This window comes from Botrytis byssoidea (genome assembly GCF_014898295.1).
Source record: "Botrytis byssoidea strain MUCL 94 chromosome Unknown BBYS_026, whole genome shotgun sequence".
Lineage (NCBI taxonomy): Eukaryota > Fungi > Ascomycota > Leotiomycetes > Helotiales > Sclerotiniaceae > Botrytis > Botrytis byssoidea.
The window spans coordinates 205,982-231,996 of NW_024065867.1; the positions used below are offsets into that span (position 1 = coordinate 205,982).

General features: G+C 43.1%; 10 protein-coding genes across 10 annotated transcripts; 3 read left to right on the forward strand and 7 right to left on the reverse strand.

Moving 5' to 3' along the window:
- Nucleotides 1–1,520: 1,520 nt before the first annotated feature.
- EAE97_010189 (uncharacterized protein) lies at nucleotides 1,521–2,412 on the reverse strand (the record flags this gene model as incomplete). The annotated part of the gene is made up of 2 exons (XM_038880704.1): nucleotides 1,521–2,118; nucleotides 2,192–2,412. The coding sequence occupies 2 exons, from the start codon at nucleotides 2,410–2,412 to the stop codon at nucleotides 1,521–1,523; spliced, it is 819 nt and encodes a 272-aa protein (XP_038728414.1).
- Nucleotides 2,413–3,474: 1,062 nt separating this feature from the next.
- Nucleotides 3,475–5,429, reverse strand: EAE97_010190 (uncharacterized protein; the record flags this gene model as incomplete). The annotated part of the gene is made up of 3 exons (XM_038880705.1): nucleotides 3,475–4,727; nucleotides 4,792–5,011; nucleotides 5,271–5,429. 3 exons carry the CDS (start codon nucleotides 5,427–5,429, stop codon nucleotides 3,475–3,477), a joined length of 1,632 nt encoding a protein of 543 aa, XP_038728415.1.
- Nucleotides 5,430–7,667: 2,238 nt separating this feature from the next.
- EAE97_010191 (uncharacterized protein) lies at nucleotides 7,668–8,063 on the reverse strand (the record flags this gene model as incomplete). Its single annotated transcript, XM_038880706.1, has 1 exon — nucleotides 7,668–8,063. One exon carries the CDS (start codon nucleotides 8,061–8,063, stop codon nucleotides 7,668–7,670), a length of 396 nt encoding a protein of 131 aa, XP_038728416.1.
- An 858-nt stretch (nucleotides 8,064–8,921) lies between these two features.
- On the reverse strand, nucleotides 8,922–9,920 carry EAE97_010192 (uncharacterized protein). The gene is made up of 3 exons (XM_038880707.1): nucleotides 9,750–9,920; nucleotides 9,289–9,699; nucleotides 8,922–9,233 (listed from the first exon to the last, which is right to left on the reverse strand). Exons 1-3 carry the CDS (start codon nucleotides 9,798–9,800, stop codon nucleotides 9,105–9,107), a joined length of 591 nt encoding a protein of 196 aa, XP_038728417.1. The 5' UTR covers nucleotides 9,801–9,920; the 3' UTR covers nucleotides 8,922–9,104.
- An 854-nt stretch (nucleotides 9,921–10,774) lies between these two features.
- Nucleotides 10,775–12,213, reverse strand: EAE97_010193 (uncharacterized protein). Its single transcript, XM_038880708.1, is given in 6 exon segments — nucleotides 10,775–11,086; nucleotides 11,161–11,526; nucleotides 11,546–11,609; nucleotides 11,625–11,734; nucleotides 11,750–11,941; nucleotides 11,993–12,213. The coding sequence occupies 6 exon segments, from the start codon at nucleotides 12,104–12,106 to the stop codon at nucleotides 10,928–10,930; spliced, it is 1,005 nt and encodes a 334-aa protein (XP_038728418.1). The 5' UTR covers nucleotides 12,107–12,213; the 3' UTR covers nucleotides 10,775–10,927.
- Nucleotides 12,214–12,549: 336 nt separating this feature from the next.
- On the forward strand, nucleotides 12,550–14,913 carry EAE97_010194 (uncharacterized protein; the record flags this gene model as incomplete). The annotated part of the gene is made up of 6 exons (XM_038880709.1): nucleotides 12,550–12,657; nucleotides 12,709–12,830; nucleotides 12,888–12,985; nucleotides 13,043–13,152; nucleotides 13,200–13,822; nucleotides 13,869–14,913. 6 exons carry the CDS (start codon nucleotides 12,550–12,552, stop codon nucleotides 14,911–14,913), a joined length of 2,106 nt encoding a protein of 701 aa, XP_038728419.1.
- Nucleotides 14,914–15,615: 702 nt separating this feature from the next.
- Nucleotides 15,616–17,053, forward strand: EAE97_010195 (uncharacterized protein; the record flags this gene model as incomplete). The annotated part of the gene is made up of 2 exons (XM_038880710.1): nucleotides 15,616–16,105; nucleotides 16,167–17,053. 2 exons carry the CDS (start codon nucleotides 15,616–15,618, stop codon nucleotides 16,895–16,897), a joined length of 1,221 nt encoding a protein of 406 aa, XP_038728420.1. The 3' UTR covers nucleotides 16,898–17,053.
- Nucleotides 17,054–17,217: 164 nt separating this feature from the next.
- On the reverse strand, nucleotides 17,218–17,586 carry EAE97_010196 (uncharacterized protein; the record flags this gene model as incomplete). The annotated part of the gene is made up of 1 exon (XM_038880711.1): nucleotides 17,218–17,586. One exon carries the CDS (start codon nucleotides 17,584–17,586, stop codon nucleotides 17,218–17,220), a length of 369 nt encoding a protein of 122 aa, XP_038728421.1.
- Nucleotides 17,587–18,714: 1,128 nt separating this feature from the next.
- EAE97_010197 (uncharacterized protein) lies at nucleotides 18,715–19,137 on the forward strand (the record flags this gene model as incomplete). Its single annotated transcript, XM_038880712.1, has 1 exon — nucleotides 18,715–19,137. One exon carries the CDS (start codon nucleotides 18,715–18,717, stop codon nucleotides 19,135–19,137), a length of 423 nt encoding a protein of 140 aa, XP_038728422.1.
- Nucleotides 19,138–22,703: 3,566 nt separating this feature from the next.
- EAE97_010198 (uncharacterized protein) lies at nucleotides 22,704–24,338 on the reverse strand (the record flags this gene model as incomplete). The annotated part of the gene is made up of 1 exon (XM_038880713.1): nucleotides 22,704–24,338. The coding sequence occupies one exon, from the start codon at nucleotides 24,336–24,338 to the stop codon at nucleotides 22,704–22,706; it is 1,635 nt and encodes a 544-aa protein (XP_038728423.1).
- Nucleotides 24,339–26,015: the final 1,677 nt, after the last annotated feature.

A 26,015-nucleotide genomic window follows, 5' to 3' on the forward strand; every position in this document is an offset into this window, starting at 1 on the left:
ACTGGAATCTAGGAGAGAAATAGGTGAAATCGATTGACTAGAAGATATTCCATGTACTAAACATCGGGGAAAGACTTGATTCCGATCACTTGATTGAACAGTGAGGGGTAAGAGCTTCATAATAGGCACCCACAATGGGAGAGAGCTGGAGTCTTGCAAGAATCTGTGGAGCTTACTAGTGTCATCTAATGGCTTGATGATGCTTTATAGAAACTAAGGAGGAGCTATGTCAATAGCCGGCTTAGAATTGCAGGCTAACTGTTGTCGTTGGTTTGTTTATACTGAACGAACTTCGGTCTCAGGACAATGTCTTGAAGACATCATTCTATCAGAAGCCAATATAGTCTTCCAGATATGAACCATGCCCCCTCTCCGCTTAATCATGATACTACTCAGTTATCAATCACCCCTGCTAGAAGTATTGCCGATCAATTAGCTTATACCCAAGATGCAACAGTTCAGGGATATGTGAGCGCGGTACTCCTGCTTATATGCCGAAGAAACTGTTCTTGTACATATGGAAAGACTGCTGACGCTATACATCCAGACAACATTTCGATCCATTATAGTCGCATCTTTCATATTTATTCCAAACAACGCAGTACAATCTAGAATACCCAGGTATTCACTTGATAAATACCAGATCCTGGTGAAAGCGGATTCATCTGACGGACGATGTTCAGCAAACGTCAACACAGCAGAAAATCGATGACCGATACAGCGCCGGACTTTGCATGAGTGACCCTAGTGAGAAAGGCTAAGATCTTTGCATTTCCCCACACTGGCTAGTAGAAACCTCCGACTATTGAACTACTTTAGACTGCACACGCACAATACCCCCACGAAGGATAAAGTAGCCAATGGGTCATATTAGTTAGTAAAAGCGATTTAATTACACACCCCCAAGATCTTGAACCTTAAATGGACAATATACGACTGTCGAAAAGTATAAATAAACACGTGAAGCAGCAAATAAACGGTCGCCAAGGCTCAAGTAGACTTTGCCTACCTAGTAACGAACGTCAACTACTTGCTGCACAACATAGCGATCGACAACTTTTGAGCTAAATTCCAAGCATCAACATCTTTTGGGTTCGTGAAGTCACGAGATGAGTCAAGTAGTCAATTTCCACGGTTCATATATTGACGACATGACAATGACGACAACAATCTGGTCTGGAGATAGTGTCAACACCTGATGGAAATTATAGATCCAACCAAGTTATCAAGGTACATCATGGAATCATCTTGACGTCTCCCTTTGGATCTTCAATCCGAATAGGAAAGTGGGGTATAGCGGAAAGGCAATGACTAGCTAATTGCACTAATATAGCGGTACCTCAAATCTTGGAAATTCATCTTCAGTCGCCGAAATTGCCTAAGTATTGGGTACCAGTACCGGTAAGACTTTGATTTTTTCGAATCTCGGCATGGAAGATGGAGAGGAAGCAAGTTAGATATTGCAAATACAATTTTTCATATCCTAAAGCTTGACATGTGAACATTATTTCCCAAAAGCTTTATCGATCGCACATCCCATATACGTCACAATAACATTGATTGGGCTCTGGGCAATGCATTGCATTCCTCCCAAATATGATATGCCAAAGATATTCCATAACTCTCCCGCTTTCTCGGTCCGGTAATGGAGTTTGGAGTACCCAATCCCGATAGTGTACGTACTCTTCCTTTTTTCTTTGCAATATCTGTAATTTCGAAACCGCAAATTGAGCACAACACGTTGCGCCGATCTCAGCAGGCATAGCCGTATCGTTCCCGAATACTTGCATCCAGATCTTCGGGTTTATATGGGTGTTTGGGGAAACATCTGATAGCGCACAACCGGGCTTCAAAGCACATCGAAGATTCACGTAGCCTTGTTCCTGTACGAAATCAAGGTTGAGGGTGTTCAAAGAAACAACGTTATCGTGACCAGCTACGTCTGTGTGCCATGCATCCCACCAACCATTTTGATGGGCATGGAGGAAAGCGCTTATCGAAGGAAGCTTATCGTAATTGTCAATGATATATGTGAGGTACACTATTGACTCATGGCCTTTATTTGGCGTATGTAGTTTGGCATCTGGATCGTCAACAGAGTAAATGTATGACTGCCAACTGTATATTTCATGACAATTAGTATTGGTCATAAATATTTGGCAATTGGGGCATTGATATGAGCTTCACTCACTCAGGTAAAAACTCCTCAACCCAACTTATGTCTTCAGTTTTTAAGTGCGGAATCACCACAGCTCTATCTTGTCCAATCTTCACCGGCCGAGGAATGTAGCCATCGATTGACGCACTCACGATATCGAAAACAGTAAAGATATTGCGCAGATGAAAAAACACGAAAAGAAGATTGAAAAAGAGTACTATCGCAATGATAGCCACTCTAGTGGCGCGTTTCATAACCTCAACATTCCCTTTCACAAAGCACCGTGATACTCGAGACAATTGCAGTATCCACTTAGATTGAAAACTTCGAAAGAAAGAAGATTAAGGTGAGGGAGAAAAGGGCAAAGGTACAATCGTTGAGCACCTGCTTCAATGGGAACTCGTTTAGATCTACTCAAATTATCCATACGATATCCCATTGGGTACCCATTCCCAGATCCTACGAGACCCTTGGTAATCGTAGCTCATGGGTAATCTCAACTGATTTTTTCAGGGACGCGTACCCTTAACCGCAACTTGTACTACGATCCCCCCCCACACACCATTGCGACGCTATTTCCCCAAGAAGCGAATGCTTCTTGACGGCCAAAGACGCATGTTACCAGCATCCGACATTCACAAGTATGGGTGATAAAGGCGAACCGTTCGGCGGGGAGAGTTCCAAATCGAGAAATGCCTAGACAAAGGTATCAATATGATACTTCGAAGTTGCTTCCAACCGCATCGCGAAAGATTGTGATATTTTCACCGGTAAATCCTCGGGCTTAAGATTGGTAGCGGCACCAAGTGCATTTTCCCCGTAATAAATTTGTGATCGCTCAATAGATTGCGTGGGCTTTTGATAATTCGGTCCCGAGATGTCATCGCAATTGAAACTCTTCTACTTATACACACCTGTATTTGAAATACTATATACAGTAAATTCATGCTGTTCAAGAAGGATCGCTTGAGGACGGGATACCAATCACTCGCTACCCGGGTTTGTCGAATTGGTGATAACCCCGAAAATTGGGCGCGCATTGATTATCGTGATAGGATCATTTGCGCCACGATATATATCACATTATTCTATACGTCCAATCACCGACACACATGTGCTCCATCTCTCCGGACTTGTTGCGAATTACTTCTTTCATATCACCATCATTCGGATTTCCAGTCTTGGCCAGTTTTGGGAATAATTCAGCAGGACGATATTTCATTCTCACAATAGATCATAATTTTACCTCCACTTTCTACGGAACGCTTATGGCGTGGTGTTGATCAACGCTAGCTAACTATTGCAACGAGGTCAAATCAAATACCTTTGATGATATCTGCAGCCTTTTCCGCCACAGCATACACCGAGGATTGGATATTCCTACGTGGAATCAGTGGGAAAATGCTTGCATCAACCACGCGTAGATTGTTCGTACCGTGAACGATCAGCTTATCATTTACAACGCCGCCTTTTTCTTTTGGTAGCATTGCAGCGGTACCACAAGTGTGATAAGCAGTCACGGCAGTGTCAAGGACATACTTCTTGGCTCCCTCAAGAGTATGGATATGGAAGGAGTCTGGGTGGTTTCGCTTCCCGTCAGGTTTGAAGAAAGCTGAGAGTTCTTTCGTTTGACGAAGTGTCTCAAGCGTCTGTCCATGACGTGCCAAGATCTCAAGATCTGCAGGATGCGATAAGAATCGTGGATCAATGGTAGGTAAATCATCAACGTTTGATGAGGCGAGGTTAGTAGATCCTCGCGAGAAGGGGTGACTTTGGCAACAACCAAGACTAGCAAAGTTTTCTGGTTGTAGATCTGACCCTACAAAACTCTTTCCACCCTCATGTAGATTAGTTTGAGCAAGAAACATCAACCAAGCCGCCGAACATTCTCCTGGACTTTCGATAATTGAGCGTACAGCTTCAAAATGATCCACATCTTGTGGCTTTGGAGGGTACTTTTGGAGTATACTCGTCAATAGTTCTGCCTGTTTTTGGCGACCTTCCGCGTCGGAATATTCCAGGATGGGCATGAATGCGTGAGATTGTACTCCACCAATAGTAAAGGGACCTGCTTTGTTCTCGGTGTACAATTTCTGAGCAAGTTCCAACGCCTGTGGCTCTTGGCGCAACAAAGGATCGCCAGTTGTTACTCCATCAACGACCTCAAAGCTGACACCCGTCATTAAATGATCCTGCATATTTTCTCCTACGCCACAATTACTGATGACGACCGGAATGTTAAGCTTCTTAAGCAAATCTTCATCTCCTATGCCGGATAATTCAAGCAGTTTGGGTGTGTTGAACACTTCAGCGGCGAGAATAACCTCCTTGGTGGCGGTAAACTGCTTGATCTCACCCTGAACAGACGCCAATACACTAGTCGCGATGAGGCCATCGCTTGATTCCTTGAACAAAATCTTATGAGCTGTAGCGTCTGTAATCAAGTGAAAGTTCGGTCTCTGAAGAGCCGGTATACCATACGCAGAGCCTGCGTAACTTCGAGTCTTGGTGGCAATATCGACCGTAGCTGCATTGCTGTATGCTCCAGTCGAGTTTCCAGAGAAAGGATCTATTATGTGTAAGTTCATCATATTCTTGGCATGGAACAAGTTCCCCTTGCAGGCAATGAACACCTACTTCAGTGGTTAATTTTCCAAAGCCACGAAAGCTATCGATCCAGGCCTTGCATAGCGGACTTTGGACAACTCCGGGCAATGATACTTGAATGGGTCCAGTTGTTCCACGGTAATCTTCATTTATCCAGTCAATACCTAGATGCTCGAGAGTCTCGCTGTCGGGTGGTGGTGAAAGAGTATAGAACTTCTTGAAGTATGGAGATAGAGCGGCCCAGTCCTAACCATCGTTTCCAAATTTAGCCCATAAGTCGATCTCTGCTTGTGCAGGGGCGATAAAGGATTGGCAATTGATAGCGGACGAGCCTCCAAGGAGCTTTCCCTGTGGCTCGCTGATTGTTCGATTGTCCAGACCTGGCTATTTTACATTAGATGCTCCCATATCTCGAAACAATGGGCTCTCGGTGACTTACTTGGGGAACAGAACGGAACTGCTAATCGGCTTCGGAGCCTAGTAGAGTTGTCCAAAAAGCAGGAACCTGGACTCGAGGGTCATCATCACGGTTTACACCCGCTTCAAGAACAAGAACATGCACATCGGGATTCTCAGTCAACCGATTGGCAACGACCAAGCCGGATGTGCCACCTCCGATGACAACGTAATGAGCTTGAGTGGTAGAATCTTCGGAAGATGTCATCGTGTATAAAGATATTTCGATAAATAAAGAGTGGCTTATGTCGGCTGTAAGAGAGGTATAGAAATTTTCGTCGTGGATGAGCAATAAGGATACTAGCTATATAGAGAGTATCAGATTGAGTTCAAATCCGTAAGTATTTTTGAGCTAACACTACCTACTTATACTATATATTTTCATACACTCTACCAGCATGCAGCACGAAAACCCTTCCCAGAACAGGGAAGTAAGAAATTCACACATCGTCTTTTTAGGACAGGGAATCATATTTGATTCCAGTCTGACTGCATATCCAACGCATCTATGTGTTCTTTCGTTGGTTTGACATGATATCTACTGTTAGGCTTTCAGCCGCACAATAGAAGGCATACCGTGAGATCCGACATCTTTAGGTTCTGGTGATATTCTCTTGTAAGTTACTTAAATCTACGCTGCGTTCTGAAATACTCTGCGCATATTAGGAAATAATATCACATAAGGTTATTACTATAACATTTATCTGAACATTCATCTAGCTACATCTCAATTACAAATATGTTATCTGTTAGTTCATCTGCACCCATGGAAGACGACAACATATCACCAACAAGCTCACACAATTAATCATTCCGTACACATATTGCAAATAAACCCGCATTCCGAGATTATGTAAATCGTGAGAAATAAGTCAATTCTGTGCCTTTGACAAATAATCACTCGTGATACACATTCAGAAAATCCCATATACTCGGCACGTGGGGTCATGTTGGGTGATGTTGGTGCTGCGCCGTTGCCATTACATTCATGTGATTCACGAGCACCAATGTGCACATAATCACTCAGTTGCACCTGCCGATTCTGTGGATGATTTATGCTTGGCATTCTAGTATTGATACCTGTATATATTTTTGATAGAGAAAAGTGTACAAGTGTATGTTCTCTTTGAAAATGTTCTAGCATCCAGGTAGTACCTGCTGGTGTTGTGGCTTGCTGAAAATTTTTTCACAGATCTCATGAAGTTTCTGTGCGAGAATGAAAAAATGTTTTTGAGCAAGCCTCATAGTTCAGTAACAATATATATGCTGAACTTCCGTATAGGATTCACCCAACGGTTGCGGTTGCGATAATTTATTTATCGAAGAGCTAGGCCTACTTGACGTTGGTGGAGGATTAGTGGTCGGATGAGGAAGACGAGGGGGAGGAAATGTGTAACTAGGACACTGAGAATGAGGAGGAGGACGAAGGTGATCCTGGATTTGGTTTTGAAGGTTTTGAAGGACTGACTAATAGCGTCAGAAATTCTGGCGGAATTGGGCCATGATCCAACTTTCATATCGTCTGCAATGGCGAATATCTTCCTTCAATATCCAAAATGAATAGGCAAAATAGGCGGAAAGCATGGTAGAGGATGAAGTGATCTACAATTGCACTGAAATAAAGATCAAGCTAAAATTAAGCGATGATAGTGCGACTCTTTAAAGAAATCATTCTTTTAGGCGTGAAGAGGGGTAGAATTGTTTATGATATTGATCTGGCTTAATACGTCCATTCACTTCCACCTTTCATATATATTCCTGACAACGTGCTATCAGAATATGAAGGCTTGAGGGACAAAAAAATCGAGAGTTTCCTAGCGTAGTTCGCTTTCGTAATATACAGACTTTGATTGTTGGAAGTATGTTAGCCAATGAGCATCGTCGTCGTTGGATTAAGTTCTGAGTTTGTAAAATGAGGTTATTGAGGATCGTACTGAATGGTTATTGGACGAGTTATCACTTATTTATGTGGTCGTTATTGCGAGATATTTCATGGCATTTTGGTAGTAATTGTCGTCGCCGATCTTGGTGCACTGGAAAGTCAGTGAGGGAAAGTCAAAGTGAAAGTGGGAGACGAGATCAGGGAGACAGAGAGGAGACGAGAATGAAGTCCCTTCAGAAGCTATACATGCACTATGTTCATATGTTGGAACTACGAGAAGCATACACTCGTTTGATTTGTTTTTCGATGGTTGATTGCAAGTTTTAGCCAACAATGGCATTTCATGGTCACACACAAGGAAGGAGAGAGCTTGAGCACAGCGATCAACAGTATTGGTCCAAAGTTCCGTCATATTTGCTTTCGAGACTGGGACTTCCCCATTCCTTCTGACCGTATTTTCGAAAATCTAACTTGACAAAGAAATCTTCCCGCCGAACCATATCATCTGAACTTCCTAAGCCCCCCAAAACGTCTCACCAGGTGATAAAATCCTTCAAACCATATCTAAACTTTTTTCTCCTTTCGTGCTAATCCGCTGAGCAAAGAGCTTAATCCATCTGCGCTTGAAGAAGCGCTCGCACCTGTAAGCGTACCAGTTCCACTCATCAGTGATGAGATCTCGCTTTCCAAGGAAGCAAGTCCCGATGAAGTACTTGTTCCACTACCTAAAGAACCCAATGATGAGAGTCCGCTCTCCAAAGAGCCAAGTCCTGAAGTTGTCTCCGTTCCGGTACTATCCCCAAGAAGAGAACCCAGACCCGATAAGCCGGATGCGGATGCGAGTGGGCTGCTGGATGTACCCAAGCCGAGAAGACTGTCGAGTTGACGTTTATGAGTATTGGTAGGCGCGCCGGAGATGAGAGGGAGGGCTGCGATGATGAAGGAAATGTGGAAATGCATGTTGGTATGTTGACTTTTCGAGGGCTAGTTATAGCGAGGAGCTTGATTGATGAACGGTATATTGTGAATTGAGGTTGAGAGGTTGTATACGAAGTCTGCAAACTGAACGAAAATTTTCGATGTTTTGTTAGAGTAGGTAGCGAGTGATTGGAAAAGAATGTGAGTGATCTGATGAACAAAGACTGAAAACTGAAAGCCGGATCATTGCGAAACTATATACAACAGCCATATTAGACGGGGTAGAAAAAGAAAGTACATCCCCACGTTTCTGCTTCATCTAACATTCGAATAGAGGCGGACAAGGTCTGGCCTAGTCCCACTCTGTTTACCACAAGCTTTATTTTCTATATTAACGTTGGACAATTTTCCATATTTCAAAAGAAACACTTCGGAGGGCGATTATCTGAATTGCTGAATGAGCCTAATACCGAGGTATTTTTATCCCCGTTGTAGATATTTATGCGAGTGGAGACACATTTCTTTTTTTGTTCATTTACTTGAAAATTTCAAAGCTGATATTGAGAAATGAGAACAGGTGATAGATAGACCACTAGTGTGTGTATTGATTGAGAGGACATCTCCTAGCCTTCGAAATTTCTGACAATTCATTCTCGAGTTAACTCATGTCAGAAAATATAGTTTGCTGGATTGTTTCATCTCTGATAGATGATGGCAACAAATCTTATGATACGATATCTGATATATCAAGAGATATTCACAAGTCCATGTTTGCAGTATCCTGTCATTCAATATACCCAACGGTGGAAAATTCAATCTAGAATGTCGTCCGTAAAGCTCATTTATGAAAGCTTCCATTGACGTCACATTGTCCGAGTGGTTCAAGTCGTCCAGGTCCAGACAAAACTTCATTTCATTGTGTAGTGGAATCTTGCCACTGATGCCCATGGGAATGTGTAAAAGAAAACATGGTATAAATAATTTGTTGCCTAATATAGAATTGAAACATAAATGAAAGTTCTGCTCATCTCTCCATCCATAAGCATTTCCTGCCCAGCAATTTCCCATCTCAGCTTCAAGTTTCTAAACAGCACCAGTCAGTCCAGAAAGAAGGCCTGCACCTGCAGCTCCAGTTCCCGTAGCTCCAGTGGCTCCGGTGGCCCCGGCACCAATGGTATTTACACCGCCGGTCAAGCCACTGATAAGTGTGTCCTACATGGCTCATTAGTAACCATCATCAAGATGAAATAGCAAAGAGAAGACTCACTATTCCTTGAGCTCCTCCAGCATCAGCGGTGGTAGCACCACCTTTAGCTGTGGTTGCTCCTCCTGTGAGTTCGGACAAGAGGTCACCACTATCGGTTGAGATGCCTGTTGCTCTTCCTGTGAGTCCGGATAAGAGGTCACCACCACCGGTAGCTGTCGTGGTTCCTCCCGTGAGTCCGGACAAGAGGTCACCACTGTCGGCTGAGGTGCCTGTGGCTCCCCCTGTGAGTCCGGACAAGAGGTCACCACTATCGGCTGAGGTGCCTGTGGCTCCCCCTGTGAGTCCGGACAAGAGGTCGCCACCACCAGCTGAAGTGCCTGTTGTTCCTCCCGTGAGTCCCGACAAGAGATCACCACTACCGGCTGAGGTGCCTGTTGCTCCTCCAAGAAGACCACTGAGTTGTCGCTTAGTCTGCAGTATTGTTAACATGTGGTCAATGATATGAAGGGATATACGCATACGGGTGCGGCGAGAGCCAATGGCAAGATAGCGATGATGAGTGAGAGACGCATTTTCAATTCGGAATGAAAGTAGTTTGATTTATTACAGGAATTTTTAAAAGAATGTGATATGTCGAATAATGTTCGACAAATTTGGTTTGTGAAGATGGAGAATCAAACGAGGTATCTTGGTATGGTAGATAGAGAAGACGATTGAAAAAAGCAAGCAAACACATTACATGATCACCTACTTATAGAAGCCATCGTCCGATATTTTCATGATACCTTTGATTTCATGAGTCTGATAATTTGGAAATACTTCCCTCGGACCTCTCAATGTTCGGTCAGTCACTGACTTGTGAATGTACGAAGGTGCATTCTACTACTGAACACTGCCGTATGAATGTAATGAGGCATTTCAAGAAGACGGAACTTTGCGTTGTTAGCACAAGCACTTTTTGAAGATCTGAAGATCTGAGGGTCTGGGGACGCATGTGGGGACATCAGCTGAATGAGGCTTTTTTTGTTTGAAGGGTAGCGCTCGGACGTGGGATGGACGATATGAAACGTAATGGGGATACGGAGTTTTGATGCAGCCTTAATACATATTTCTTTTTTGGCTATGCAGATACAGAGTGGTGATCGATTGAAGATCAGACGATTCGTGAAATTAATATCTCAATTTGTTACGATTGGCATATGAAACTTAACCATGACATGACAGCAACAACGAGATCCAAGCATTCAATTCTGGATAATGAACAAGATTATGAAATCAAATCTAGAAAGACTTTATGCTCATCCAAACTCTAACCTGACACCTGATGTTTTAGCCTCAGCTCTTTGGCGCATTGAACATCAAGGCTGTCATCTTTCTGTTCGGTACTAAATTTGTACTGCAGCGAAGCACGTCAGATCACCACGAACTTGCGATTATACTTGAATATTAAGATTGATCTTGTATGGTACAGACTTAAAGTGGGCTGAGAGGACCAAAGGGTACTCAAACAGTGTCTATAGCTTCCCTCCGAGGTTGGTTGGTTTACAGGACGGACATATGGTAGATAATTTGGAAGCAATATGGATGGTAACCCTCCACGAACATGGAGAACCCATTTTGACATTGAAAGATCGTATTTGATTGCCTCATTCAGATACTGGGAATCCTTAAGGGAGGGATGGTAGATTAAATTGTATCTTCAACCTAAGCCTTCGCCGGTGGTTGGCCGTTGTGCTGTAGTCGAGCGGCGAGAAGTACCAATCCTCCCAAAAGCATCGTCGGTTCGGAAAACAGCAACATTCCAAGGTAACCTCAAACACCGAGAATCTTCCCATTTATAGGTGAGCCCACGACCCCGCTACTAGAGTTAGCCGAGTTTGGATCTCCGGGATAGTGAGCGGAAACTTACGCCGATGAGAGAAACGTCATGACGGAGCCCATGGCAATTCCAAATAGCGATGGCGGTACCAGCTTTGCTGCAAAAACTCCCTGAACACTAATAAGTGCCACTGAAGTAAATCTACAAGCAAGAGAAAACACGGTGATTCCAACTACAGAAGTATATTTGATCATGCATGTACAGACTAAGCCGGAGGAAACTGCCGCAAAAATGGCAAAATTGCAACATCCAAATCGATCCGCCAATAGACCTGGAATAATACGGCCAAGCAGACTCGCTGCATTGACAATGCTAATTGTATAGAGCGCAAACTTACCATCTAATCCAAGAGACAACGCCCAAGGCTCAATGTAAAAGAAAGGCGTGAAGAGGCCAAAGTAAACAAAAATAAAGTTCAACTGCGAGTAAAATGAGGACAGGATTCTTGACACAAGAGAAATCTAGGTTTGCCTTGGTATGATTAATCTTTTCAACTGGTGCTCTGACTGAAAATCACCCGACGATCAATAGAGGGAGTTCAATGAAAGCAACCATTCGAACTGCCCATCCAAATCCAACTTCGGTCAGAAGTTTGTTCAAACCAATTTGCCAAATAACACCCCCCAACTAAGATCCTGATACTACAATTCCGAGTGCCAGGCCTCGATACTTGGTGAAGTGTTGAGCGGCTATGGTAAAGCCGGGAAGAAGAATCGACGCAATGCCGATACCAAGGAAGAAGCCTTGTGCAAAAAAGAATTGGTAATAGTCTTTGCAAAGAGACATTATGAACAGAGCAAGCGGCATCACAGCACTGCCTCCATATACCAATAGCTACATCTCTCTTAGTTGAGGTTCCGATCATAGTGAACCTAACTTGCGTACCTTTGGGCCATATTTGTCAATTAAATACCCAGCAACAAGTTTTCCACCAAACATGCAGAAGACAATAAAAGATCCAAGCCATGAAATATCCGATACAGATTTGTCAGCGAGCATTTTTTCGCATAGTATGCTGTTTACCTAGTACTCACCTCGAGATCGAACTTACTCATAGTTGAATACTTGACGAAAATGGAGCTCTGAGAAGTCATATCTGATCAAGGTACATCGGAGGATCCATGCCTTATGGAATTGAAGCGAAGCCAATCAGGATATGTAGGGTAGAATGTTAGAGTAGGTTATGGTGTAGAATTGGTATGGTGGGCGGGATTGCCCACTAACCTTAAAGCCGATAAGAAAAGTGGACCGGACAGTCCGAAAATCCGCGGAAATTGAGGCCCTCTTCACTATGGACAACCTCGAACTAGTACTTTGATATCATCATCATGTACGATAGCCTCTTCCAATCTTTGCATACTCTCAATAACGCCTCCAATTAATCCATTTAACCATCGGACTTATCATTCGTCAAGATCCTATTTCGTTTGCATTGAATCGGCATGAAGCGGTCCTCACCAACCCATCCATGTCAGGACGGGCGAAAGAAAAAAATAGCTCGTCGACAGGACCCTGTCTCATGTCAATTTTGTCGTACCAAGAAACTCAAGGCAAGAACACGAGTCTGATAACAATACCGAATCGTATTCTGACCTTAACAGTGTGATCGCAACTTTCCATGCAGTAATTGCAGAGCTCGCAAAGTCCCCTGCGTATCAGCTATAGGTCAAGCAGACGTCCCAAATTCTCAGCCGATCAATTCTCTCTCGGCAGGATCATCAAGGTTAGTGCTACTGTTTCGATGCGCTTTAGTAGTCTTATCTGATTATTGCCACGATAGTCAAGGGATTGAGGAGTTGAACGCCCGCCTGAAAAGATTAGAGGAACTTCTAGAAAGAAAAGTCAATGTATCGGGAAGTTCGAACGATACCGCATCTGGTAGTGTTTTTCTCTTGCAAATATCCTGGTATCAAATCCGGGCTGACAGATACTTAGTGGTCTCGACACAAGAAACCCCTACAGAAGATACTCAAATCACAAATACAGTCTCGTGGTTGGAATCTGATGCTTTCGAGCACCGGGGTCTCCATGAGTCTACCAACTATGTATTTTCACCTCCCTAAAGCTTGCTTGTGAAATTCTAATCAGATAGAATCTTCTGTCTTACAATGATGAGACCACGCAAACTTTTGCTACTTCTTTTCTGGGTACGTCGACTGCTACTGTACAGACAGGTGTCGATGCACAAAGTTTATGTTCGCTTCCGTCTCGAAAGCATGCGAGAGTTCTTTTTGACTATTACGTTGATAACATCGTTTGGATCTACCACATAGTTCATATACCAACTCTTGAGTCTCATCTGAACAGGTTATATGACGATCTTGACCAGAACATACAGCCTCGAAACGAACATGTTGCTCTTCTCTCTGCAGTCTTTGCATTGAGTGTATATTTTCAAGGCGCTGGGCTTCTATCAGAAACTCATCGTTGGACTTTGCTGGCTCAAAAAGCACTGTGCGCTGCTAATTTTATTGGGAAGCCCACGATGGAGTCAATACAGGCAGTACTGTTAATAGCACAACATCTTCTGCCTAATATTGGAGGCATTACAACTTTCCGAGTCCTGTTTACTACGGCAATACATTCAGCACGTTCACTTGGATTCGATCATATTGATTCTACCCAAAGCAAGAAGCGGCGAGTCGGGAAAGAATTGAATTACGTTGAACTCGAGACTAAACGAAGGATCTGGTGGCATATTGTTTCCACCGATTGGTAAGTTCACTTGTACCGTCTTGCATTCCGCGTCTAACAAGTGTAGGATCATGTCCTTCATGAGTGGTCCGCAAAGCGGCACATATATGATTCACCCACAACAGATGAAATGCGATTATCCAAGCAATGTCAATGATGTCGACATTGGTCCCCCAGGAGACTATAAGCAACCCTCATGTATGGAAACTGATATGACATACTCTACATTCAGGTATCAGCTCTCGATAATTTGTCGGGAAATTGTGGACGCGATGCAAAGTCTTGGCTGCGAGATACATGAGCTGCCTTACGAAACAGTATTGAATTTTGATAGGAAGCTGATTTCTATGCTTTCTGAAATTCCTCCGGCTTTTCGTATCGATGCTAAAAGTCGAGCGCAATACAAAGATTTAGACGCAAAACACCCTTTCTTGGCAGTGCAAAGGACTGCGGGGCATTTTGGGATTCAGACCAGATTCACACGACTTCATCGGCCTTATCTTGCGCGAGGTGCCCATGACCCACGATTCTCGTACAGTCGAATGGTCTGCCTTCGTTCTGCTCGCTCAGTAATTGAACTGGGAACAGAGCTTATGAAATGGGGCAAGAAGCAAAATTTCCAGCCAATCAGGATGTGGACAGTGACGCATCACATCTTTGTGGCTACTGTCATATTAGTAATGGACTTTTGCTTGAACAAGGATGATCCACGGTCAGAGGAAAGAAAATCTGAGATAGTAGATGCTTTTAGAATGCTTGAAAGTTGTCAAGAAACCGGTACAATAGCGAGGAGAGGTCTTGAACAACTTCGAGATATTCTACGAAGGGGGACATCATCTACTGAAGAAGCTTTAGCCCAAGTACAAAATCACACAAATGCGGATCGCGATGCTTCAAGCTCTATAAATTCATCCAAGCAACGAAATTCGGAGTTTCGAATGCCAGAACCAATGACTACTTTTCCTGGCCTTGATATCAATGACCCATGTTCAAGAGCAGACTGGGACAATGTCGACTTCGATACTATAGAGGATATAAATTTTGATACTGATCTCTCAGCTAGTGACTTCGAAGCACTTTTTCTAAATGGAATGGCACCGCAATGTGGTTAAATTCCATTCAACAATTGTACCTTGGAATGCCTTCGAGCGGTGACCATTGTGATACAAATTTCCTCGAAGATGATTTTTCTCAATGTTTTAAACTTGAACTATTTACTAAACTTTCAACGATGGCACAATCAAAACTTCAAAATGACGAGGTGTTAGACGCGCCTTCCCTCGATTCCACTAAAATCACGTGATATGGATCAAGTTGGCGCCTCAGCCACGGTCAGATCCAACGATGGAAAGGCATCAAAAGTGGTGTAATGAATTCCAATTCGTTCGATTTATTCAATTTATTCACTGATTTCTGTTACGCTGAGGAGAAAATCTGGACATCAATGTCCACGGGTGGCCATGACATAGCCTGAATTAGTGTTGGTTGGCACAGTTGTGACCTGCGACGGATAAAATTTGAAACTCGCGAGGATTTCTCAGGGAAGCGCCAAACTACACGGCCAAACTTGATCCTCACAATTATTACTGTAGGCGTTTCGATGTTAGATATTCTGTCAAGATCAATCGTGATCACCCAACAAATGCCAACATTTGAGTTTGGAATCCTTATATATTCCTATGCTGGCTCCGTCCATTATCGCAACTCGTTTGTCACATACACAATTACATTGGCAGCTTCATTTAGCCATTCATTGTCTTAGAGTCTTTCATTAAGCCTTTTATCTTGTATATTTATCTAGTTCAACCGATAAAATGCCTTCCTTTGCCGAAAACCCCTCGACCGCAACCCTTCGAACTGCTTTTCAACTTCAGCACTTAGTTGAGGCTGGCCACAAAAGCGCAGCTTGTATTGACCCGAGCACACTGAAGATTATAAAATCCATCACCAGTGCTCAACCTGGAAAGGATACAACCTCACTCCGAACACCCAAATGGGCTAATAGCAAAGAAGGCTTTCAAAAGAAGCTTTCCTCGTTCGTAGACGGACTTGCAAACAATCTAGAAGTCAAAGGTCTTGATATTTCAGATGATTCGGACTATAGTGAGGAAGACCCTGATTGGCAAGAAGGCAGCGAAGGGAGCGAAGGGAGCGAAGTAGAAGAGGAATACGATTCTGAGTATGATAGCGATGAATATACAGAGTCAGAGGATGATCGCAACACTTTGGATCGAATCAGTGAGGACGAAGATGAGGATGAAGATGCTGAGCCGAAAAAATGCTTGGATGCAAAGCTTGGTGAAGGTATGGCAATTCCACTTTCTAATATTATGCCTGCTTAAAACTCGATGACTAACCAAGATAGGTATCATTCTTCATGAGATCGTCGGCCGAAAAGTAGCTCGCTACGGGAACAAGATTCTCAAATCAGGACGTAATCTTCAACTCTCCGAAGCAGACGCTATGCGTTACATTGCAACACATACCAGCATTCCAGTTCCTCGTGTCATAGAAGCCATTACCGATGGAAAACTCACTAGCATAACTATGGAATACATCGATGGCGAACGCCTGGATAAAGTCTGGAACACTCTCCCAGAAGATCAAAAGAAAAGCATTGCAAGTCAGATCAATGATATGCTGTTCCAGCTCCGCGGCTTGACGGGCCGATACATCGGCGGTATGAATCGTACCCCAGCTATTGATTCCCGACGCTATGACCTCGAAGGTGGCCCCTTTAAGTCTGAAGCTGAATTCAATGAATTCCTCATCTCAGATGCCTATGCTCAAGTGCCTAAATGTTTCCTGAAAATGGCAGAACATTCTCTTCTTACTAATCATGCCATCATTTTCGCACATGGAGAACTGGCGCCAAGGAATATTCTTGTGAAGGAGGGTAAGGTCGTGGCGGTATTGGATTGGGAGAATGCCGGCTGGTATCCTGAGTATTGGGATTTTGTGAAGAGCTTCAATGCAATGGATAGCAGATGTGCAGAGTGGTATGATTGGGTTGAGAAAGTATTCCCCGTGGGATATGAGCAGGAGTTTATGAATGATCGATTTGTGGGAACGTTGGTTAGACACGGTCATTCTTAGGTGGATGAAAAAGTGCTAAAGCTTTTCTCCGGTACGCTTTCTTTTGACGATTTTGGAATTATCCTTGATGCATTAAACATTCTTGTATGAAGATAGAAAGTGAAAGAGTTTGGCGTTCTGGTGCAGTGGCATTTTTAGTTATTAATCAAAGCATCCATTCCGCAATCCGATTATGCTTCCATGTCATTTGATCTCATACAGTCCTTGCGTTACTATCACTAATGTATCGATAGGAGTATCATTTAAATTTTTAATTTAACCTGCAATTCAGATATCATGATGTTTCCGCTACCCCGGATACCGTAGCTCAGAATACATCCTCAAAGAATACTCAGTCTATTCTTCGTTTCATGCGCTCCCTTCTCAAGTTTTCTTCCTCCCTTCTGCTGCTCTATTTTTCCCTCCTCACCCCCAACCCTCACACAAAAAACGTCTTTCCACCCTCTCATTGCCATCAACTTCAACACTCCACCCAATCTTTCCTTATCTATCCCATTAATTCTCATTTCCACCTCCTGTTCATTTTTATCAGATACACTCCCAATATTCCCAATCCTTACTCCCTGCCAAACAACCGTGATATCAAGCTTTAATTTTCTCATTTCCTCCTGCTTCCCTTCCATATCCTCAGTCCCAATCACATCCTCAGCATTATTCTCACCCTTTTCCCCACTATCCCGTCTCCGCATTGCGAACCTACAAGACTCTCTCAATGTATCCCTAACCTCACACTCCAAATTTTGATATGAGAAAATGGGGGATAGAGGAAGGGCTGCGAAGTGGGAGATCGTATTCGAGATAGCGCTTACTTTGGGAAATGATAAACAGGCCAGGGTTGTAGTCGTAGCAACTGGAAGTTGTGGATACAAGGGGTAGACTATGAAGGTTCTGATGAATGTATGGTTAGAGATGTGGGTAGGAAAGAAGATTGCTGGATGACGTGGTTTGAAAGTTAAGGTGTGTGAGGGGATAGTGGTGCCAAAAGGCTTTTGGGAAGATGGTTGGCTTTTGATGGTAAAGGTTCGTTTGGAAATGCATTTGGATGGTGGTAGAACCGTCAATGGTTGTTTCGTGAGTGGCCGGAGCATTTTGGAAGATTCAATCTTGTTGGGCTGGAAAAGACGTTGACAAAGTTCTACAATATTTGAGGAAGATGAGATTAAGATCAGTTCGCATGTGGTAGACAGAGCTTCAGAGGTATATATGTAACTTTTGTTTCAAATGAACATCATTCCACAAAGAAGGTGCTGAATGGTAGTATGACAAGATAAATATATATCCTGCCAATGTCTAAATCAATGTTTTGATAATGAGATGGACGTTGTACAAAAGTAAAACTTGGCACTTTGTGCTAGTCTAGGACCTCATTGACTGAGATAGTCTGAAGTCTTCTTGCAGGAGACCTATGATTCAAACTTATCTGATATCTTTCATTAAAGTAGGGTTTACAAGGCTATGAAATCTTAATGATTACCTTAATGAATAACAAATAGGTCGTCATTTGACAACGAAAAGATCAAACTCCCTTTCTGTTAACGGTTGTTCCTTTAACAATTCTTTGAGTTACAAACATTTTCATCACATTCAACTCATAGCCCCGCTTGTCTGTGTGGCTCCCCTCCCCTTTGCAAATACATCATTGTAAGCAGGTAAAGGACTATTATCATTAATATTAATGCTGCTCTTTCATGCAAGAATAAATTTAGGAGCTCATCAATGATAAAAACAGCCTAAGAAATCGCAAAGCCCAATAATTAGCCACCATTACCCCGGACACTCGCAATCAACCTTTACTCGACCATCTTCACCACGACAAAATGGACTACTCCGATAACTCCAGTACTATTCCCGAAATCGTTGTGCTTGTCCATTTCCGTCTTGTTGAAAGGTCGGCCCCTTTGGCTCGAAACCCCGCTCCGTTTTACTCCCAGCAGAATAGCTCCACAGCTATATTTGTACTTCCCGGAAATGCGACACTCGTTGATTTTGAGGCTACTGCAGTTTCTATGATTGATAATGATAAATATGGTATTACAACACGGGCTAGAAATCCCAAGACCGGGCTTTTATTTTCTGTAGATCTGAGCAATCTATTTGTGCAGTGGGCTGATGTTCACGATCGGCTTCCACCATTATGGATTGGAAATGATCAAGAGTTTGAAAGGGCTTTGAGAATGATGGGGAAGAGGGGATGGGTGGATAACTTGATCTACGAGATAACGGTAAAGGGAACTGAGTAGATAGTCGAGGACTCGTAGTGCAAGAGGGTGACAGGTCGTGGAAGAACAAATGATAATGGCAATGGCATATAAAAAAGAAAGGGTATTGGGATCATAGATCAAGGTATCTAAATGAAGACTTACAAGGCCCATTTTGCGCAACGAGGAACAGATATGCGAATCAACTTTCATTCGATAGCTATGACTGCGGAGTATCTCAAGGCTTTGGGCATTAGTCTCAGCAGTGAGCGACCAATGCAAAAAGATACAACTGAATCAGGCAATCAAATCTAGTTCCGCAGAGATCTACGAACTCAGAGACCCCAATTCTTAACCCATCTTCCGATCATTTCGTCATCTATTGGACTTAAACCTCTAAACGAAGGGCTCGCAGCCTGTGCATTCTCAGTAATCATTACCAATCTTTCCTCGTTAGCTACCCATTCAAAAAAGCCCAAAAACTTAAGTGCTGGGAATTTATATAGTTCGCCTTTTGACTTGGCGTCATGTTTCTTAAGTTCTCTGAGCCAATTCTGCAATGAGACTTCTTTGGTAACGCCAAGTAGTTGCTTGACCCGGGGATAAGGTCACTCCACTTGGCAAATCTGGGATTGATAAGATTGAAAGTTGTCAAGCCTTCTATCGTATCACTTCTATGTATCAGTTCAACGATAATTTGTGATACACTATCAGCCGGAATCCATTGAACAAGATCTTGAGCCCCAAGATCACTTGGAATCAATCCAAGTGCTTTGGAAGTTTGCAGTAGAATTGGGAACCAATCCCGAGCATTCTACTGCTTCTTTTCATCACCAGCCGGGCCACCAATTTGTCCACATCTTAACACATCAACGGAGATGCCGTGTATTTCTGCAGCCTTGTTTAAAATGCTCTCTGCTATGAACTTGGATTGTCCATAGCCCAGCATTGGCAAGTTAACGTCAGTGAATATCTGTTCCGATACTGGTATCTTGGGTCGGAAGGATGGCCAGCTCGCCAATGAGCTGATCGAACTCATGAATTGGATTGTCACTTTGCGCGGAGACAATAAAGACCAGTCGATGCAATTGCGAACGCCGACAATGTGAACCTTTTCGAAAGACTCGATGGGTAGATTGAAGTCGACCGCCCAAGCGTTGTGTAGGATCACATCAATAGTTTCAAGAAAGCTCTGGTAAATAGCAGGCTTCAAGCCAAACATTGGTTCACCAAAGGATGCTTTGACGAATTGAACTTTTTGAGCACCATCCAAGTCACCGAATTCCACAACAAAGTCTTTTTCGGCTTCGGAGCGATTAAAACAAATTATTCTCGCGACTTAGAATCTGCGATTAAAGCTTTGAGAAAATAGTATCCCAAGTAGCCAGTAGATCCCGTAAGGATTACTTGAAGGCCATCGTCATGAGCCTTGATGATCGTTTTTGCTTTCTTGACTGGAAAGTTGCTAGAATAGGTCTGTATGAGATCTTCCAAGTAGTTATTTGCTGATCCAAGAGTCTTGGATATCTGCTCTACGGGATCGAGCACTTTTGAGACGTCTTCAGGTTGGTATTCCATGTTGAAAATCGCTGTACAGAGGCTTTTTGTTGTGGAATTACCGTAGATTAATCTGATTGAGAGAATTGAGAGTTGTCTTTGGGAACAAGAGGCAGGGAACTTTATTGAATAGCACTAAAAATTAATCTAGGCCGAGGTAGGATAAGGTGTCATTTGCATGTAAGATTTGGTTGGTTCCAACTGTTATGGCTCTGGGTGAATAGAGTAGATTTACTCGAGTATCATAAGACCAACAATTTATGAATTCGCAAAAGGGTTCGAGTGGCATTCCTTTCAATAAAGTTGCTCAAGAATTCCACTCAACGCATGTGGTTGATTCTCATATCTTTCAATAATATCCTCGAGAGATTTGATAATCAGACCTCCCACATCAAGGTTGAATACCATCCAGCCCCAAATCGATTATTCCTTGCTGTACTGCCCCCATCAGTTTACCAATCCATTTCGACCAGGCTAAGGGAGCAAGCAAATGACCAGAGATTACAGAAAGAAGACTATTGGAACTGATGATTGTCTCTAAAGTGGAAAGCGGATCGAAGAATTCTTGAAAAAATTGGTCAGCAAGATCATCAGTGGTTGGTGGAATTCAGACCATCACTTGGGATCTGGCTTTCTTCACAGCAATCGATTTGAGTTGGCACAATATCTTCAAAGCTTCAATTGAAAACTAGAATAGATGACACTATATGTAAATTGACTTCGGTAGTTCTGTGGTTCTAGATGGGTGATATCAAGCATTCACTTGTTCTTTGGCTTAATTCCACGTCTTTGGGTAAAAAAACAGGGGAACTTTCCTCGTAGATACTCGCGTTGAAGTCGAGAACTTGGAAAATTTTCGTCCTCGTTCTAAGAAGGATTAACTACCTAGGTATTTTATGTTACTGGGAGCTTGCTCCAACAAAAAATAGTCGAATTTAGCTGGGTTGATTAGATCGGCAATGACCTTTTTGAAGTTACAAATCGATAGAAGTAGAATTTGCAATTCTCATGCTCAATGTGTACATTCAATCATGAAAGATCATAATGACTCAAAATGTACCGCTTTTTGTTGACAGCAGATTACATATTGAGGCATCTGAGGTCATTCATTCTGTAGGCTTTCCTTGAAAGAGCTCTACACGCATGATACCGGCGCATACACGGTAAACGCCATCGTGGTTATACAAGTAATTGCTCACCTCACTCTCTCCAACCACCATTGAAAGGCGAAGTTCACTACAACAGACCATCCTTATTGGCGAATCCCAACAAGCCTCGCAAAGAAGTTGACGATCTTGCATGAAAACCAATAATTTTGTTCGAAGATTGTAATATGCTACCAAACTGTCGGTACATAGACGACAAGAAGCATTCACTCGAAACTCCTCGACAAAAAGAATGACGAATTGCCCATACGCAGCAAGATACACATGAAGAAGCTTCAATGCGTTATAATTGAAAAAACAAGAAAACATCAGGACGACCACACTTTTTGATCAACCATGAAGCCCGGGATAGGAGAGCTTCGTGGAACAATCAAGGTGAAGGGACAGTTTCACCGTCAGTGCACATGCGACACCATGATTACCAACAATGAACTCTTGATCGAAGAAATTGAAGATCAGTGGATTGACTTGTGATGTGAACCATAAGAGGTTTGAATGACGATGATCCCGGACATCAGCGTAATGAGACGCTTAGTCATCAACGTCTTTAGGAGCCAGTTCGAAGCGGATGGTAGCTACTTAAGAGGAGGATTAGCTTCGAAGTTCTGCCGGCGGGACTATGATATGTTTGGATGGTCATTGGGAACCTCGACAAAATTTAAGGTTTTGGGTAGTTCACTGAATCCAATCTTCAGTCAACGTGTGATGCCACAACGGAATATGTAACTTGACGATGACTTCATCAACATGTTTATCTTGCGACATACGACATGGCATGACTGATCGCTTTTGATACATAAGGCTTATGACAGTACTTAGTTTTGGATTGGAATATTTCGGTGTAAACTATTTCTCCTATGAATATTGTGCTATTGTATGTGCTGGCTATTGATTTCCATGTCTCTTCTTAGATGGTAGGCCATTATCTTTAGATCTGCCATCACTTTCTGCTTTACCATTTCTTGACTTATCCACAGCCATGACTCGTTTATTCCCGGCCTCATCTATTGTATCTGAGACATGCCTCTTCTTGGGTAGTACACTATCGTCCTTGGATCCCTTATTGGTTTCTGCTGTACCATTTCTTAATCTCTCTATAGCCACTGTCTTTTTATCTCCCACTGCGTCTATCGCAGCTGAGCCATACCGCTTGTCAGGTAGTACATTATCTTCATTGAAATTACCGTCGTCTTTTACCTTACTGCCAACTCTAGGTTTCTCGACAAGTGTTTGTTCCTTTTCAGTCTCATTTATTGGCGCTCGATGTGTGTTCCTGAGTCTTCCGTTTGCTTCTGGATTACCAACTCTCGGCCTGTCACTAGGAACCAACTTTTCCTTTGCGATTTCATCTCCTAGCACTTGAAGTTCCCCTTTGGATTTCTCATCAATTCCTTTTTTGCCATTATGTCTTAAAGTCTCAGCAACGGCCGTCCTTGTCTTCGCGACCTCATTTCCTGACCCTCGAAGTCCTTCTTTGGTTCGTTCATCGATTTCCGTCCTAGTATTGCCTCTTGGTTTTTCAACAACAACCTGTTCCCTTCCGGCCTCACTTGTCGGTGCTTGCTGTGTGTTTTTGATTTTCTTATCAACTTTTGTGCCATGGATTCTTGGCCTGTTTTTAGAAATTTCCCCTTCGAGCTCATCTTCCAGCATTCGGCGTTCCCCATGGGCTCCCCTATCAAGATTCTCTCTACTGCTTCTTCGCATCTCAGTAGCGATCATCCCTTCAACTCCGAATTTATTTACTGGCCCTTGGTGACCTTCTTTTTGTCTATCGTCACTTGTTCTTTTCACATCATTCATTGGAAGCCTGTGTCGCTCTTTATGTCTTCCAAGTTCTACCTTGCCCCCAGGCTTTGACTTCTCCAGGGCTCTCTTCTTCTTCTCAACGTCTTGCAATAGCGCCATTTGGTCCTTTTCTGAATACAAAGCCTCATTGTCAATCTTGAGCCATTCACTGGGAAGGTCTTCGATTGTCCAGTACTGGGCATACCTGTTCTTTGTCGTCAATAATGTGTACAGTCTCTTCCGATGCTCTGCTTTAGTTTCCGAAGTCAACAAGATACTAAGATCAGGGGCCGGAGCCCCTTTCCTCTTCGAGTCCACTCGTGAATCAGCTCGTGGGTCTGATCGGATAGCTTTCTTACATTCTCTTGCAAAATTATTGCATTCGATGAAGGTGCTTGTATCCTTTTCCTGAATTTTTAAATACATTTTTCCCGCCGTGTCACTAGTGAACTTCCATCCATTACTTTCTTCAATTTCTTGGATCTTCTCTTTCTCCTGGATTTCACGTTCCCGTTCCTTAAGAATGCACTCCGCAATCTTGTCCTTCTCATCGCCTTTGAGTAAGATTACTGGGGGGAGTGGAGGCGTAGGATAGACTGATGGCAAAGGTGCAGCTTTCCCTTCATCAGAATTGTGGCTGTCTCGCCGAGAGTCATTTCCCGGCCTTGGGCGAGGAGGTTGTTTGTCGACCTGGGTAGATCGACTCGGAGAAATACTAGTTGGGGGGGGCATATTACAACGTGGAAGCAAAAAACGCGGACTCTTTGTGGCGGTGATTCTGGAATCGAGGCGATACGAGTGGAAAAGTACCGTAAGGCTAGCTACAGGAGATTATTTGTAATGATGCCAACACTATGTTATAAAGTAAAGCACAGGTTAGCATCCTCATTCAATTCAGGTCGAAGTTGAGATTCTTTTGAGTTCTGGGGATGGCCGCGAAGATAGATACTCGGGTTGCCCAATTATATAAAAGTTTTATGGGCAGTGAAACCATTGTCTTTGGAACTGCGAACGTTTTTGTGGCCAAGAAGTTAAGAAGGCGGCCTCGAGAATTCGTTGCAAGGCATGTATCTCACGGATAACCGCGCGCTACCATTTCGAGGAACACCTGCATAGATAGCAATGGCCAAATGTAAGTACAATGGTATTTGCTTGCCAGCCTTCAATTCAGGAAGACGGAGACCCCGCATGAGTAAAAGCTTGGGATATAACACCAAGATTTATGCAAGGATATGCAAGAAGATGCAGTTAAACTTCAGCCCTGGAAGGATACGTTCATGCGTGCACTAGCATCAAACACTTTTAGTTGCAGTACAGTAATTTCTGCCAAGAAAAGGGAAACTAAAAATGATGACGCGGAGTGAGGGGAGACTAAACGTAAGAAAACATGATTAATGTGTTCGTTGACGGTCACAACAGAAGAGACGGTTGTTTCCAATTTCTCCGAAGTATTGGGTGACTGGGTCAAAGGGCAGAGGAAGACAGACCTGCAGACAATTTCAAACTCATTTGTGTTGGAATGACGGCTGAGCAGCGTATACCGTGCTTCTTTGATCCTACATATCAGCTACATTATGCCGACAATAGAAATACGATAAGATATACCGAATACGGAACATGTAAACGAGCATTGGTCAATTTCCGAGCGAGAAGTGTCGAAAACTTGAGTCCACTGGTGGTCCAGAAATTGACTCCCTCTCAGGATCTCGGTATGCACGGAATGCGAAATTGAATATCACGTGATATACTATTTTAAACCAATATCATTGGATCATTTCCTTATTCATCAAAGCTTGGAAAGATATTATTCATCCATTTTCTCCAAATCTCCCAATCTCCCGCTCTCCCATTTGCTCCACTTTCTCCTATCAAAGTTCAAACCCCTCGAACCCCCTTCATCTCCAAAATAAATCTCCACAGTCGGAACATCTTTGGTTCCTGTTCTGGATTTTATGGTTATATCGACCTTATGCTTACGGAAAGTCATCCTCTGAATCTTACTGTCATCAACTCAAACTTGATACACACGCATTACCACACCTGAATCGCTATATATACATATATGTGTGTACACATGAAATCATCATCCAATCCCATCAGCATCAGTCTGAGTTTCGGTAATGTCTCACAGCATAATTCCGTGCACTTGGCGATCCACCAAATTCGTAAATCACCTTTCCTCCCAAGATCTCGGCATCCCCTGACGACTTGGCAGCGGCATAGTCAGAAATGAAAACGTTTCCAAGGTGAATTTGGATAGGGACAAGATGCTAGTGCAAATCAACTCAATTGAGGCTATGCTCAGTATGCTGTCTTTGAGCTTGGCATTTGACTATACCCAAAGATAACATAGTGAACGAGCGGAAAACATCCCATACCAATTTTCATCTTCATCTGATCTCGTAGGTC

Bases quoted from the DNA above. Each gene is read 5' to 3' on its own strand.
- EAE97_010192 (XM_038880707.1), bottom strand. From the start codon at position 9,800: ATGCGTCTCTCACTCATCATCGCTATCTTGCCATTGGCTCTCGCCGCA. The intron at 9,700-9,749 runs GTATGCGTATAT...ACAATACTGCAG, and splicing joins CATTGGCTCTCGCCGCACCC to ACTAAGCGACAACTCAGTGG. The intron at 9,234-9,288 runs GTGAGTCTTCTC...TGAGCCATGTAG, and splicing joins CTGGAGGAGCTCAAGGAATA to GACACACTTATCAGTGGCTT.
- EAE97_010193 (XM_038880708.1), bottom strand. From the start codon at position 12,106: ATGCTCGCTGACAAATCTGTATCGGATATTTCATGGCTTGGATCTTTT. The intron at 11,942-11,992 runs GTACGCAAGTTA...AGAGAGATGTAG, and splicing joins TTGACAAATATGGCCCAAAG to CTATTGGTATATGGAGGCAG. The intron at 11,087-11,160 runs GTCATGACGTTT...TAACTCTAGTAG, and splicing joins TTGGAATTGCCATGGGCTCC to CGGGGTCGTGGGCTCACCTA.